The 16,639-nt window shown below is 41.2% G+C and overlaps 1 protein-coding gene across 2 annotated transcripts; it reads right to left on the reverse strand.

Moving 5' to 3' along the window:
* Positions 1-5,308: 5,308 nt before the first annotated feature.
* LOC132151461 (putative ATP-dependent RNA helicase an3) lies at positions 5,309-15,381 on the reverse strand. 2 transcript variants are annotated; one of them, XM_059559556.1, is made up of 18 exons: positions 15,083-15,381; positions 14,378-14,423; positions 14,257-14,304; positions 12,835-12,981; positions 12,580-12,712; positions 12,356-12,463; positions 11,991-12,090; positions 11,775-11,910; positions 11,598-11,695; positions 11,416-11,514; positions 11,182-11,342; positions 10,882-11,026; positions 10,626-10,770; positions 10,208-10,258; positions 8,786-8,967; positions 8,583-8,700; positions 8,306-8,462; positions 5,309-8,218 (listed from the first exon to the last, which is right to left on the reverse strand). In XM_059559556.1, the coding sequence occupies exons 1-18, from the start codon at positions 15,125-15,127 to the stop codon at positions 8,053-8,055; spliced, it is 2,085 nt and encodes a 694-aa protein (XP_059415539.1). In that variant the 5' UTR covers positions 15,128-15,381; the 3' UTR covers positions 5,309-8,052. The 2 variants fall into 2 exon arrangements, with proteins under 2 accessions (XP_059415539.1, XP_059415540.1); XM_059559557.1 differs by lacking the exon at positions 10,208-10,258.
* Between the last annotated feature and the right edge of the window lie 1,258 nt (positions 15,382-16,639).

Consider the following 16,639-nt stretch of genomic DNA (forward strand, 5'->3'; position numbering starts at 1 on the left):
TCTCTTTAGATTCAGTGCAGCATGCAGAGTCAAACCATTTCCCAATTCCAAACACCCATTCCCACGTCAGCCATTTTGTATTTTGACTTGATGTGATATATTTTATGAACGCATTGGCGTATTGTTATGAAACTCGTCTGTGTCTTCGGCACCAAGGCCTGACGGTACTCAAAATGTTTTGTAACAGCACCATCTTGTAGTCAAAAGTTATAATGAAATTTACCAAAATCCTACTAAAGTTTAAACAGATTGATATATTGTAATCTAGTCAACAAAGCTAAACAGCGTTGCCCTTTGTGTAATAAATTACAGAAACTTAAACGCACCAACTTAAATAATAAAGTACACTTACCGATTGTGGTCCATAAACAACGCCTTCTCCAGACAAAGAGAACTGCTCCATCTTTCAAGAATAATCTTTGTGCGAATCCGGCATTAAACTGATTGAGATTGAGGAAGCTGTCCTCAGCAAAATGTGCTGCACATAGTTTTACATGTGGATTATAATTTTCGGGAACCGAGTTAAACATAAATTGGACACATTAATCTCCAAGTACAGCATCCCTGGGAAGCCCAAACAAAGGTGATTGGACTCCGAGATGAAAATAACAGCGTTTCGACGACATGGAGACAAACACAAACGCAGCTCTTCCTCTTCTCCGTCGGAGCGCAACAAGACCTGTTTGTGTATTCCTGTGGGCAGAGGTTAGTCAAAAAAATATTTTAGTGACGTCATTACTGCAGGAACTAGAGGGATGTAGTCCAAACGGGTCGTTCAATTCTGTTCAATAAAATATCTCGTTTGGCATTGAACTTTGCACTTTAGAATTTTACAGATATTATTTATACTCTAACAACAACATTACACACTAACTAAAGTTATAAACATGGGATCACGAAGAACGGGACCTTTAAATCATCTTAAAATGGCTTCAATTACTCATTGCTGCAGTTGGTCTCATGTTTGCTTTTTCAGGTGCTTGGGCCCATCATTTCTACATGCAGCTATATTTCTAATGTCATTTTTATTTTCATTACACAATATTGTCAATATCAAGCGTTGTGTAAAAAGAAAAGACTGGGACAAGTTGTCCCAAGGTCTACATCTAAGAAACTGTAAGGTTTATAATCAGTTTAGAACTTTAGTAGTGTTGATGTGGGGCCTCCAGCAATATCTCCTTGACATAATCACCGCTAAGTTTCTCCTAAATACAGTATAATGTAGAAATTTTTATTGTCTGTCCAGCTGCTTCACAGTGATTTGTATCGTGAAAAGAGCTATATCAGTGTTAGGAAGGTTACTTTGCAAATGTAATTGGTTACAGATTACAAGTTTACTCTATTTAAAATGTAATAAGTAGTGTAACTATTTAAATTACTTTATTAAAGTTACAAAACGTCCCAACTTTTCCGGAATCTGGGTTGTAACTATCAGACTTTCAAAATCCTTCACTTGAATTAAAATCATTATAATTTAATTAGAGAGCACAGCCACCACAAAATCAGACTTACTTTGAGATCATTATTCTGAGGTTAATGCAGAAATCAAATCTTTGAATAACAATGACAGGAAACACAGGAATCTAACAATGCCTTGGAAAAAACAGTTCATCTTAAAAAATAAGCACATGTCCCCTATTCTCTGACTAAACTCCTGAGACATTGGTGTCATATTTCAGAGCAGTCAATATAATAAAGAAATCAAATAACCCTGTGTGTGTTAAAACGATTCAGATGTAACCTGCTTTGTAATCGTTTGCATTTTCATGTAACTAATTACACATTGTTTCTCAGACACTATACCTACCTGATTACAATTACATTTAGCTATTTAGTAATTAAATTACATAATTGCGTTACATGTAACTAGTTACTACCCAATACTGCAAATTAATGTGAATTGAATGAAAATACTGAAATGAATTACTGCATACTGAATGAAGGTCATGTGGCTCAATACATGATCAAAAAACATCAGCAGAAGAAGTATTATTATCATAATAGGAAATAATTACTAGACTCCCAAGATATCAGATGGTTTTACCATGGAATTTCTATACCCAATGGTTACTCAGATTCATGTACCAGATATTTATATAATGTTTTATATATTATATTTATAAGGTTGTTCAAAGAATATAAAACAAGCATAAACTAAAACAAACATGGCACTGAAGATATATTAATGATGAAATAAGATCAAATTAAGCAGATGGCATTAAAACTGTAGAATCAGGTTAATATTATGATACCCTGTGGTGCAAGAACATTTAATGGTTTTTACCATAGTAAATTTGTTTGGTGATGTGTGCTGTTTGTAGGGAAATGTCTTCACCTGAGTCGTTCATAAGCTGCAGATGTTTATCTTATTAAAGACCCATTTCAGGCTAGTTTTCATTTGCTTGTATGTAAATATTACAATCTATACAGCATTTTTTTGTTATTTGTGTTAATTTCGCGTAGGCTAATTTTAATTCTCCAAGCGACTCGATGTGTGTCTGAACTGTCCAAAGGCTTCAAACGAAATCGCGAACTGTTTAACTCACTGAATTTCACTGAACAGAACCGACTCAAACGAGAGACTCTTTAAAGAATTAAACAACAAAACCGCAGCTGAACAGGTGACGGGGACAATAGTCGTGATTTCAGAAACGGGAATTGCCCGTTCATCACGCTCGCGCACAGAACAGCGCGCGCAAAATCGGCGCGCTTTTCCTGTGGCGGTAAGGCGTTTATTTCCCTTCAAATTATAGAAATCAAATTAAAATACAATTACATTGATATTAACGTACACTTTTAGTCTAAAGAAAACCATATTCGTGCCATATACATATTTTGTAATGTTTAACAGAATTAACTAACTGTAACGTGATCTTATATCAGCTAATATTAGTTATAATCAGCGTACAGTGGTTCAGTCAGTTATTGTCTGATATTATGATCGTATGGACGGTTGAACATGGCTTATTTCTTCAATCAGGAAAGAACTACAGCGATTATATTCCCACTTAATTAGCCCCCCATCCTTCCTGGAAGAAATCAGCCAAAAACATACATTTTAATCAGTAAACACATAATTTAAATCAGTGTTATCTTAGCTTCTAACCATGTCAAGCTAATATACTTAGTTTTATCAACACTGATGTAAAAGCTTTAAGAACTTTTCTGACTATGAGCGTTTATTAACATTACAAAATGTTCTTTCTATGGATTGGTAAAGAATCCCTTTCAATTGTCAGGTATCTCACCTTTTATTTTTAAATTGGTTAAAAATCAGTTTGAGTCTAAGGTGGACTAATTTCCTTCACTCTCACTCTCTCTGTTTGTCTTACACACACACACACACACACACACACACACACACACACACACACACACACACACACACTTATAAAGTCAGTTACATAAAATGGTAGATTTGACTTTTTAAAAGCGAGACTGATTACCTGGTTAACTGTTTAGTCAGACTAGTTATTTAGATGCAGCTGGCCCTAGTTCAGTAAATGTTCACAGAAGTATAGACTACTATTACATTTCAGTGTCTTGAATTTGATTAAATTAATATTTTGTAGTTAAGATGTAATATTTAACCAAGACATGGTTACTTATAACTTTAAAATGTTTTTCCATTTACTATTCTGTTTTTATACAGCCAATTTAACTTTTTGAAGACCCTGTCTGTCCACAAATAAAATAAAGAAATCGCAAAAAAATGATATTTAAGAAATTACTTGAATTTAATTTAAATGAATGTTGCAACCGTCCGCTCTTATGGGGTCATTTGTAGCATTTGACTTCGTCTATTCAAGTATAAAGGTTTATTCAAGTATATTGTCACATGTACACGCATCACAGTAGTGTGGCTTTATTGTTTTAAAAGTTAGTCTTTCTAATACAAACAGTCTCTGAGAAACTAAAGGAAATGTATAAAGTGTTGCAACCATCCAAACTCTCCCCTTCTGCCAGACCTTGAACGATAAATACAGCAACTAAATCTCTAAATGTCTTTTCTCTAACTCTGAGGAAGTCTTGTATTGGTCACATGGCAGATTCACAGGTCAGAGTTCAAGAAACATGAACTTTCGTATACACAGAACTGATACAGAATCGTCCCATTTTTCTGTTATGAAAGTCATTTTCCTGTACTCACAGGCATATGAAGTATGACCACAATTCAACGGAGAAAAAAAATCATTATTTTTGGACAAATTGTTTGATTTGTGAATGTATCCGTTCGGGGAAGGCTTATGAGAAAACATGCAATCTACCTGATCTTTAATTAATGTTCAATAAAGAGAGCAAAAACATAACATTTCTAGCGTATTCCTTAGATCTCATTATTAAAACACAAAATGACCAGAAAAGTCTCAAAAGCAGCCAATACTAATTCTCCTAGTTCTCTTGAATTGAAAAATAGGCTTTTTCTTTCATTCATACAGTACATTTTGCAACAAAAACCATTGTTTAAAAAAGATTTTATTGACTGATGTTTCATAGCCATTCAGTTGTTATGGTTTCAGCTCTTATGCGTTTCTCTCTGTATCTTAAAAAGAGGTTGGTATTTCTATTATCACTATTACAGAAGTTACTGCAGGCACATTATAAGGTGGCACAGTCTGCTCTAACCAAAGCCTTGTGTGTGTGTGTATATATATATATATATATATATATATATATATATATATAGTGACTTTTTTTTTTTGCATTACGTTACAATTCTATTTTAGAGTTACAATGTACATAAATATGTTAAACAAAAGAAATGTTTGTCTGGAAACCGGTTATCCATCTTTTATATACGTATTGTATGTAACTCACTGAACGCTGTGTGATATTCACGGTGTGGTACAGTAAAATTACTTTGAGGGTCCCTTATTTTTGTCTTCTGAAGTTGGCAACCCTACACAGCCGAACTTTGTTTGGTATGCATGGAACACCTTAAGTGTGAAAACCATGAACCCCTAAAAACACTGCCGTAAAATGGAGCTTAATTTTAATAAATGGATCATGTACATACATAAAGATCACATTTTGTCACAAATATAAACCAAGTTCTATTAAATGAACTTACTTTCTGTGATACTTAAATACAAGACTTTGAATTGAGAAAACTATGTCCCCTTTGCTACTGAAATTGCGGTCATCAGTCTACAAACCACTGACCATCCTTTTGTTCTAAAGAACAAAGTCATAGTTTGAAACATAATGAAAGCAAGTAAATTACTACCTTTTCTGGCTGAACTATCCTTTTAAAGTAATAGCAGTGTTTTTGTATTCAATCATTTAAGAGGCACAGATGCCCGAGCGGTTTCTGTATTTGCAATTTCCAACTTTAATGTGGTAAAATACAATAAACACACATTTTATTTATCGTGCAGTGCACAGCCTCTAAACTAGTACATAAAGCAAATACTTCTAACTCTAAGGGCTCCGGTGATGTTCTTTCACGATTTGGTCAATTAAAAGCCTTTCATTGCATGCTTTAAACACTTCACCCATAACTGCTTCTGTAATTAAGACTGAATCTTCAGCCAAACCTGTCAGAGAACACCAACACCAGAGCCCAAATATGCAAACGCAACAATAGAGAATAACCACATGTTTTTGTTACTTAAGATTGCCGTGTGCCAGACATTCACCGGGGGTTCAAATAAAAAATAAATATTGGGAAAACAAAAACAAACCAAAAAGAGCATTGGATAATCTGAACACTTTGCACTGATACACATTTACAAAAATATTACTGTAACTTTTTCCAAACCTTGGCATGTTTATTAATTTAAATTTCGGCTTCCAATTCAGAGTTTGATTGATCGGATTGAAACATTTAGTCAGATTCCAATTACAGATTACAGTTGTATTTGTATTGTATACACATTGTATTGTGTACACAATTACAGTAAATTTTCAGTCCAAAATGACCTTAAACATTAAAAAGCTCACACTACCCCGAAAAATATAAGTTTCACGCATACGGGTGACATTCAACATTCAAGTGCCAGTGTTTTTGTACTGTCTTTTGGTCAAGTTACTTGAAACTATCACTTTTAGGCTTATAAAAATAAATATTTCTCAAAAATGCTTAATAAATTACACAAACTAGCAGCAAAAGTAGAATCTAGTAATCTGTGCAAATAGCTAAATTCCCCACTGCTGGTCCCAAATCAATCCTGGTTAACGATTGGAGAACCATTCCCCTTTTGTAAACAAGCTGCGTTTTCACAATCTTCACACACAATATTGGGAAGCTTAAGGACACGCACTCAAGACACTTATATAAAACCCTAGATGTGCAATAAAACAACTTTTGTAAAACTGGATGGGCTTAAGTAGCACCACTGCTCTCAAGTCACCTCAATACTGTCCACGCATCTGCTTCAGGTCACCTTTTCCAAATTCATGTCAAAAGGCACAACACGCTTGAGAGTAAATCTATTGCACTTCAGTTAAACGCATCCCACTCGCCCTCATCAGTAGTGCACTATTAAGGGCGCGCGGGAGTTTGAAAGAACCCTGTCTTTGGCCAGGATGCCATGGAAACCTCCTCCACTACAAACCAACCAATAAGAGTCTGTTTTAGACCAAACCACACCCCTGCAGCTGGTTTGGTGCGGTTCCCGTGGTGTACACCGAATTCTGCTGACCCCAGTCCTCTCGAAGATCCGGGGGTCACGAGCGAGCCGTGTCTCAAGAGTAAAGCCGAGGATGTCTTTCGGAATTCAACGCAGCTTGAAAAAGAGAAAAAAAAAAAAAAAAAAAAAAAAAAAAGTGAACAAATGTTATTTGTAACGAACGTAAAAGCCTGCGGCAGAAATCGGTTCGAAAATCTCCTTGACCAAAAAACAAGAACACTAGCATGCGGATTCTTCAGAGACGGGCTGGGCTTTGTGTGCCGTCTGCTCGGACCTCACGGTTCTAGAGCAGCCATTAGAACGCTTCACTGCCACGAGCCCACCGTTAATCTACTTCAATAACGGTTTTCGAAGGAAGAAAGAGACGAATCCAATTGCTACACCCATAACAGTTCAAGAAAAAACTTTTTTAATCCAACACCACTAAACGGCTAGCATGTGGTACTGAACTAGCTGCCTCGGTGGTGTGGTTATGAAGCGAAGCGGCGGGAGGCAGACGTGGTTCGTCACAATTAAATTTAAGAGAATATACTGGAATGGCTTGGTTTCTTTCTCAGAAGACTACCATCTCTATAATAGATACCTCTCCAGGATAGAGTGAGCGAAAGCTTTTCCTTCCAACATTCAATATTTTTCACTCCCTTGTAATACCACACAAGAGAACTGCAGCCAATCGAGGGGGTCAGGCCCCTGCGACACCAGCGCTGGTGACCCCGCTGAAAATTTCAGTTCAAAATGAGGTTGTGACAGACCATCCCAGACTTGCCAAGGTTTGATTACATCCAAGCTTATTTTGTTATACCATACATACAAATCTTTCGAGGGGGAAGAAAACAGGAAAAAAAAAGAAAAAAAAAAAAGGGGAAAACAATTACCAGCCAGACATTTAAAAAGAACAGGAAAACAAACAAAACACAGCGAGTCTAAATTTAAAAGGAACAGTACATTAACAAATGATTCTCATTTAGTACAAACAAATGAAATGTAGTGGAAAACTAGAGTCCAAGAATCTAAAGCAAACTTCAGCCTCCGTTCCCCCTTCAGTACGGTCGAGCACATCATGAGACTGCTTCCTGCTACAGTCGAACCTCCAGATATCCCAGCATCCGAGTCCCACGGAGGTCAAGCTTCTCCAGATGTGGTCAGAGAATCACAGCTGGTAATGTACTGCAAAGTTCTTCAAAGCTACACAGGGTATATAGTCTGGCTATGGTACATGTGGTTTCCATTCAGTGAGTTTGGCATGGTGATCCATGGTCATTGTTAGGAGTGAAGAGGTGGAGGAGTCTTAGTTTCCCCACCAGTCCACCTGGGAATAGTTTCCTCCGTAGCCATCACTGCTGTAGAAGTTCCCAAAGCCACCTGAGGACCAGAAACACCAGGTGAGTGATGGGCACTCAAGAACTAAGCGGTCATGCAACTAAATGGAGGGTGCTCTGGAGTGAAGGCGATCCTTACCTCCGCCGCCAAATCCACGGTTTCCTCCGTGACCGCCGGTGTTGCGTGCGCCTCGGTTCCCGAAGCCTCCGCCGCTGGTGCTGCTGCTGGTCTGACGGTAGTCTCTGGCACCAAAACCACCAGAAAACCTGAAACACACCAAACCCTTTCAATGGAGTGCCCATGGGCTGATCATAAAAGGTAAACACCAATTCAGAAGTGGAAATACGCTTCACCTCTTGGAGCGCCCCCCGCGGCTGCTGCTCTTGTGCTGGTGCTCATAGGCCAGGCTCTCCAGCCAAGATGGCACTTCCTGTTTGGCCTCCACCAAGATGTCCAGCAGATCCTTGGTGATGTTGCCATTCTTATCATTGAAGAACGATGTGGCAAGACCTGTGACAACCCAACAAAACACTGATTTCACTGGGATGCATTTGGATCTGGCACTAATCGGCAGACAAAATGTTCCATTGTATACTACAGCAGGCGTATCAACATTGTCATTGCAATTACCCAGGTTTCCCACACGACCGGTACGCCCGATGCGGTGGACGTACTCCTCGATGTCACTAGGCAGGTCAAAGTTAATGACGTGTTTTACATTGGAGATGTCCAGACCACGAGCAGCCACCTGTGGAGCAAAACGTGTTTGAGACTTGCACCAAAATATACAAAAGATTTTACAAGGCAAAGAAAGAAAGAAAGAAAGGACATACAGCCGTGGCTACTAAGATGGGGCATCTCCCGGAGCGGAACTGATGGAGCGCTTCCTCACGGTCCCTCTGGGATCGGTCGCCATGGATACTGGTGCAGGAGTAGCCTTCACGGTACAGGAAGTCCTCCAGAGCGTCCGCTCCCTTCTTAGTTTCAACAAACACCAAGGTCAAAGATTCTTTTCCTATTAGAGGAGATTAAAACTATCAACAACAGATCACGCTTCAGTACGAGGAGCAGAGGCTAATGAATGGCAGCATATGACAAACAGGGAGTGACAAGCATTTGGATCTCATAGAAGTGAACTTTGTTAAACTCAGAAGACTACTGTAGTCAGAGCCTTGTGCTGTCCTGCTGAATGGGACCAAATTACAGCAGTCTTCTGGTTTTACAATTCAACATTGCATTGGTTTCATGCCACTTCATGCACAGATCCAGCCGCAGGAACGAAATACAAAAGGAGCATGACTACTTCCAAAGAAATATCAGTGGAGGAAGGAAAAAAAAAAAAAAAAAAAGGGGTCAAGAATGATCCCAAAACCATATGAGAACTACATTAAAGCCCTGCATGGGCCTCAAATCTTGGCCCTAGTCTGGCCCCGGCCCGAGACAGTCGGGTCCTAGTCTGAGCTTTGTCCAACTGCTCATCAGAATCATCGGCCCGAGACCATTCGTCCTCCTCCCCATTACACAGCCTCATACTGTTGCAGCCATTAAAATGGTTCAGTTTTGTTTTTAATATCAAAGTGCTTATATTTTATTTCTTGAAGTTAATGCAGAAAAATGTTGAGTTTTTTTGATCAAGCTTTTTATTTTTTATAAAGTGATGACCATGCGGCCGAGATGACCACATGTTTGATCAATTTAGCTTTCTCAAATCAACACTTGACTAACCTACAATAAAAACCACTCCAAAAACTGTAAAGGGTCGACTTGTGTACACTCAGAAAATGTTGTGCTTTTGTAAAAAACAATCAGGACAAGTTTTCTGCAGTCTCAGTAAACTGGAGCACACATAGGCTACTTTGCCTAACCACTATCCTTACACGAGAAATATACCCTAGACAACTAGAAACGTCTACTTTAAAATGCAACTATTAAAAAAACAAAAACAAACAAGTAAACCATTTTAAAAGGAGTCTCTCTCTAAAGGCAGAGTCAGCCACATAAATTTTTTTTTTTATTAATTAATAAAAATGTCCTTATTAAAATATAAAAAGGAGCTATGACATGAAGCCCAGCCCTATGGGCGTAAACAAGTCATGCCTCTTCAGGCTCGGGTTAAAATGCAGGGCTCTAAACTAGATCTCATTCGACATGGAAGGGTTGGGCTGGGAAACAAACAATGTTTAAGCAAAATAAAGTAGTGAGATGAGACTTACATTTGTTCCACTTCCAGTGGACAGATAAACATCTCTACTTACCAGGTTTTTCTACGCTCTCCGCCGTACTGTCCTGAACCTCATTCGGAATGACTGAATAAAATCAGACCTTATGATGAGCTTCAACAAAATCAGTTTCAGTCTGGATATGGTTTACATGGGTTAAGCTGAAGCTCAGTGTTCAGCTGTGGGTGGAGCATGCAATTCATAATCATCAGTATCTATAGCCAGCTCACTGAATATCAATTTCATATTTCTGGCGTTTAGAAAAGTTTTTAAAATGAGATTCAACTCTTCCACTGTACTCAACCTCCAAGAGTGACTTCAATCTAAAGATTAGTTTAGTCCACTCACAATATAAGCTAATTTAATCTCAAACATGACATCCTGTGTGAAGGTCACACCACAGAGACAAACATCAGATGAAGACTGAGTGTTCAGAGGACATTTACAAACGTACCTGTGGCATTGAGCAAGTCCAGCAGGAAGGACCTCTTGTCATTTTCTTCAACCCACACCACCTTCTGGGTGATATTCTCCGAGGTGGACCCAACCCTGCCCACAGCCAGGAAGATGTATTCCTCCAGGAAGTCACGAGCCAAGATCTAGGAAACCCAAAAGCTCTTCAGACAAGTCTAATAAACGGTACAAGCTAGAGCCGTCCTGAGGTTGTACCACCACGAGGTGTTTTAAAGAGATCAGGCTGAAACGCTCACCTGGATCTCCTTGGGGAAGGTGGCACTGAACATCATGGTTTGACGAAGCCCTTTGGGCGGCATGGTGTCCTGCTCCACGATACGCCGAATCTGTGGCTCGAAGCCCATGTCCAACATCCTGTCTGCTTCATCCAGCACCAAATAACTAACGACAGAAACACAGCTCACGGTCAAAACGGTGACGTATTAAAAGCCAAGGCATTCTTGGAGCATTAAAAGTAACACATGCACAAGATTGGATTCCAGATCACACTTCGTTACAGCAGCACACTGCAGAGACACAGCAGATCTCCGACATACTTGCAGTAGTCCAGGCCGATCTTGCCCCGCTCCATCATGTCCACCAGACGCCCAGGAGTGGCCACCAGCAGATGACAGCCTCTCTCCAGATCACGGATCTGCTGACCGATATCAGCGCCTCCGTACACCACACAGGGACGCACATGAGAGCGGTACGCAACCTACACACGGGAGAACATTAAACACATTCCAACCAACAGAAATCGGGAAGCTCCACTGTGTTCTGGTTATTACCTTCCTGGCCTCTTCGTAGATCTGGAGAGCCAGCTCCCTTGTGGGGGCTAAAACCAGTGAAATGGGATACTGCTTACGGCGGCCATATTTCCCATTTTCCTAGAGACAAGAACACACCCAGTTAAGATATTCGACACAAGTAGAAGCCAGTTCTTTATCACCCTGCAAACAGGAAGTTCTACCTGTGCGCTGTTCTTCATAGCCTGCAGCGCCTCTCCTGGTCCTTCAGTGAATATCTGGCTCAGGACTGGCAACAGGAAGGCTGCAGTCTTACCAGAACCTAGTTACAGCGACAAAGACAGACGTCATTTCAAGCATTTACCACACACACCCCATGATTAACTCTGCAGACGTCTCACCTGTCTGAGCGCATGCCATCAGGTCTCTCTTCGTCTTGATGATGGGAATAGCGTACTTCTGGACAGGAGTGGGCCGTGTGTACCGGCTCAGGGTTATATTACCCATAATGATCTCTCCCATATCTACATCATGGAACTAAAATACACAAAGATGAAGAATTAATTTTAAATATTGAAAATAATGCAAATTAAACGGATCTGGATCAGGTGGCTCACACTCTCAATGTGTGGTGGACAGTTCTGTCCTGTGGCTTCAACAGGAATGTCATCGTATTTCTCAAAGTTAATCCCGGTGTTGCCTCCAGAGAAGAGTTCACTGCAGGAAACCGGAACAAGTGTCAGAAACTTAAAAACCACAAGCAAACTCAAAGACAAATCAATGCTCACATTTACAGGATTTTATGAATGACATCACATCGTAACTACTTCAATCTGATGCTCTTCACTGCAGAATTTTAAAACACTCCTATCTTTGAGTAACACATTGCTACGGCTTCTTCACACAAAGCCAGGGACAGGGGAAGCAGGAACACCTTCAAAGGAACCTGAAGGCAGCATTATGTGAGAATGGCCACACTCACTGTTCCACACGCTCACTGGGAGGCAAGGGTTTGGACCAATCTTCATTGTCCCTCGAGTCATCAGTCCATCGGTTGTTCCCACTGCCGCCAAAACCTCCTCGCTCGTAACTGCCCAACACAACACAGCTTCAGACAAACCCAGGCCTTACAGAGACCTCCATCACAATCACAGTTATTCGATAAAGCAGGGAACAAATAAAACAAGGAAAGCAAGCGAGCCTCACCGGCCCCTGGATGAAGACCCGCGGTCACTGAAGAAAGAGGACTTCCCGCGGTCAGAGCGGCCGCCGAAGCTGTTGTAGGCCGTGTCTTTTGGGGCGTTCCACCCGCCGGCATCCTTGTTGTCGTAACCAAATCCTAATAAAGAAATGATTCACATCAAAAGCAGCAATGCAAGTCCTGTAGAGAAACAGCAAAGCTAGCGTTCTCAGGCGTGCGGTGAAGACACTGGATGTGATTGCAGGAGTCGCTGGGATTACCTCTGAAGCCTCCTCTTCCTCCGCGGTCGCTGCGCATGGAGCCACGGCCACCGAAACTGCTGCCTCCATTCATACGGTTGTCTCGGCCTTCATGGAAGCCGTTTACGAAGCCATTACTACGTCCGTTATCCCATCCTCCGGGAGAATCTTTGTGAAAGAGCGAGAGGAAGATGTTATTAAACACGTGCTAGAAATGCTCAGTCTGCTTTCAGATGGAGCGGAGCCGTCTGGGGAGGATGCTCAAGAGCAAAGCAGTAAGTGGAGTAAAATGCACAGAATTAAAGTAAATGCATACATTGAAGCAACTACTCCAAATATTCCCCCCTCATCTGAGAAGAGTCTTTAACAAGTGATCTTTAAAGCCTGTGGACGACATTTGCTATCTTGTATTGGAAAGAAATGTGGCTTAAATAAGCCGTCTTGATTCGAAGTCTGTGCTGAGAATTAATCTTGGCATCATGCATATTTGAGGACTTCCACTTTAAGTCTCTCTTTAGCCAAAGGCTGTCATAATAGAAACGTACAGCTCCTTCCTGGTGCCACTGAGTAACCGCTCTGTCTATCAGAGGAAAAAGCTCCCGCTAACGTATAGTCAGGAGGGTGCTGGGTCCAACAGCCCCGTCACAAGAAGACTAAAGGTCAAAGAGCATCTCAAACAGAAACCAGAGTCACGGCAAATACAGTTCAGAAAGGCTCTGGTTGAATTTTAGTTGCATGCCAGCATGTTAATCACTCGTGTCACTGGACAAAGGTTGGAGGGGGGGGGGTAAAATGATCCAAAAATGCCAGAGAAAACCACTCGATTTTGGGTCAGGATGTGCCCTTAACAACATGCATAAATAAGAACTGAGAAGCTTTCATGTAATCACCTTAATGAGCTCGATCTGAATGAAAGTTTGATCGGATTGAGAGGTGTGGTTTATTCCTTTTCTACGATCGAGAGTGACAAACACTCGATCAGATTGAAAACCCAAACTGGAAGAACTGCGCGTGTGCAGCAACGCAGAAATTGAGCTAATGACAAGCTGTTCTTCCTGTTGAAAAAACGAGTTTCCTGTCATCATAAAACCCTCCTTTCACGCAGCGTCTGTGAAGAAGAGCAGGACGACGTCCATCTGTCCCTGTTTCAGATTCTCATCCACACACGACTTTCCTGTGTGATAAACATAAGCAGCACGGCACATCGGTGCCATGACCAGAAGTGGATAAACATTAATTCTGCTGTCTGAAACAAATAAAGAAACCGTGTAGGAGAATGATTATCATATACTGACATATAAAGGTGCAAATCAACCCGATTACTTTATTCAGCGTTCAGTTTGACTGAAACAGAAATAGTACACGTAAACATAGCAGTGAGGCTTTTAATTTGTCACTGAAGTTAAAGGGTTAACCAGTTAAGACAAGAATAAGTGTACATACCGCTTTTGGAAGCTTCTTTGTTCCTTAAATGAGGAGGAATGTAGCGCCCTGTGAAGGACAGACTGTTAGCATGAACACCTGACTTCATTCAGAGCTAAACTGATCTGAGACAGACACTCACTTCCAGGGACTCCCTGAAGATCCGAGTTCAGGTCTAGAGCAGCGAGCTGGAAGAAGAGAAGAGACAGAACCTTTAAGAGCTGATCTGGGGTCAGAGAGAGCAAACACGGACTTTACAGAAGATCCGACGAGATCTGAACTAACTTCACACGAGACTTCCGTTCAACGATATTAACATTAACACCTGCAAATCACTCGAACACGTCCAGCTGGTTTAGACTATTATAAACACTGATAATAAACACAGAAACAAACAACAAAGCCATGTATTAAATTAACGACAACTTCATCACGTGACTTTGATTAGTCGCTCATATTTACTGCGTATCGTTATAGGAAATTAAGACCGCGGTGCGTTACATCGCGATATTCGCGTCCGTTTGGGTTCATCTGACGTACAAAAATAAAATAAAGCGTTTCTATTAAGATAATTAACGACAGCAAACACACAAAATAAATGCGAACGCAGTGAAATCCAGTGCTGGTCAGAATCTCCGGAGCAGGCCGTGAATCCTCCAGCGGTGAGTTTTCTGCTCGATCTTGGTACAGACACTCGTGAACTAACGTTACACCGAAATTCCCTCAGAACTCGACCCTCCCGAGCCCCGAGGACGCAGCGCGAGGCGCAGCCGCGTGACAAACCGACGCGCCGCGGCTCCGCCATCTTACACGAGCCTCCGGTACACCGGCCCCGAGCCCCGCTCACCTGCGGATCCAGACCGTGCACATTCTCGACGGCCACATGACTCATAACTAACGGGTGTTGAGGGCTGGTCTCTCGCACAGAAGGGGTTCTTTGTTTGCCGGTATGTCGCTCGTGCTCCGCTGCCGCGTCCGGTGATTCCCGTCGGTGAGACGTGTGACTTTGAACAAAGGAAAGGGAAACGTTGCTTTAAAACGAAACGTTGGTGTTTTAATAATCTTCAGTGTGTCTGAATCAGACTCCGCGTCGATGATATTCTGAACTCGAGCTGCGCGTCTCTCTCGATCGGAGCAGAAATAAGAGCGCAGCGGAAACCGCGTCACTTTATTGGACAGAATCGCCGCGTGACGCTGTTCTCGCGAGACTTCGAGGAGCTGTTTACACCGGCGGATGTGGCCTAGTTAAGCTGGATCCTGCTGCATTTGATCTCCTCGCAGTCACCTGGAAATGTAATTCATTTGTTCTACTTGCGCAAATACATCTGTTCCGAATCATAATCTCGAGCTACAGGATACAAACCCTACGCCAGAACAGAGCCGAGTGTCTGCAGGGGTCTGAGGATCCTCATCACGAGATCTTGGTCAAAAACAGGGAGATGCTGCATTCAAGTTGCTGAAATGTCAGGGAACACCGTGTTTAAATTATAAGCAATATCTCGATGATTTGAGCAGATGTGGATCACACAGACACGTAATTCAAATACCATTTATTTTTGACCTTTAAAGTATAATTTTACAGTGTGCTGGGTTTGTACAGTGTTCAAAGGCCAATCGAGGAATATTATCCATGCACGTTTCACAAAAAAGAGCTTTAGAATTCAAACAAAATTAAACCTGAAAGAGCAAACACAAAGCAGAAGGCGAATGTCATTTACAGAGATGGAGCAAAATGAAGCTTGTGAGACTCTGTGACAGAGGAGGAAGTATTCTTGAGGACGACCTGTAGTGCTAGTTAAGATGGTTAACCTACACTCAACCAACCGATCAATCCGTCAGGATCTAGTCCAGGGCCGTCCAGTCTTTGTCAGGAAGTCCATGTGGAGCTCTGACCATCTGCTAAATAAGATCTATCAGGACACAATGATTTAACGAGCACGATCAGGTCTGAGTGTTTCTGCGTGCATTAGGTATTTACAAAATCTACCTTCTCATAGAAACCATCAGAAAGCTAATCAAAAGTCAGACTTGCATTTAAATGTTTAATTTATTGTTTTAATGGTGCAGTGCTTCGGCTATTACATGTCTAAAGCAGCTCCTGAATGCAATCTCACGCCGTAAACAACGATCAGCAAACTCTCTAGAGTGAATATCCTCTTAAAAATAACAACACAAGGACGAGGCCTTTTCATTCAAACACTCAAACTCTTTCTTCTCAAATTCAACAAAATAACCTCTAGCAAAGAAAACAGCAAAACAGAATAACGGTTGGGCTCCATCTTCCTCCGCTGGCATTTTGGTATTAAGACGTCAGAGCCGCACTTTATAAGTCCAGCAGTGCTGATGAATGCATCCTGACGAGCTCCCTCAGATCTCCCCGGATACAGAGCAGTGTGGCCCTGGC

The sequence above is a fragment of the Carassius carassius genome, chromosome 10 (genome assembly GCF_963082965.1).
Source record: "Carassius carassius chromosome 10, fCarCar2.1, whole genome shotgun sequence".
NCBI lineage: Eukaryota > Metazoa > Chordata > Actinopteri > Cypriniformes > Cyprinidae > Carassius > Carassius carassius.

What these genes read in the sequence shown, in the direction of transcription:
- LOC132151461 (XM_059559556.1), bottom strand. Translation starts at nt 15,127, where the DNA reads ATGAGTCATGTGGCCGTCGAGAATGTGCACGGTCTGGATCCGCAG. An exon ending in TCTTCAGGGAGTCCCTGGAA is followed by an intron (nt 14,305 to 14,377) that starts GTGAGTGTCTGT and finishes TGTCCTTCACAG; the next exon opens with GGCGCTACATTCCTCCTCAT. An exon ending in CAAAGAAGCTTCCAAAAGCG is followed by an intron (nt 12,982 to 14,256) that starts GTATGTACACTT and finishes TCTTTCACAAAG; the next exon opens with ATTCTCCCGGAGGATGGGAT.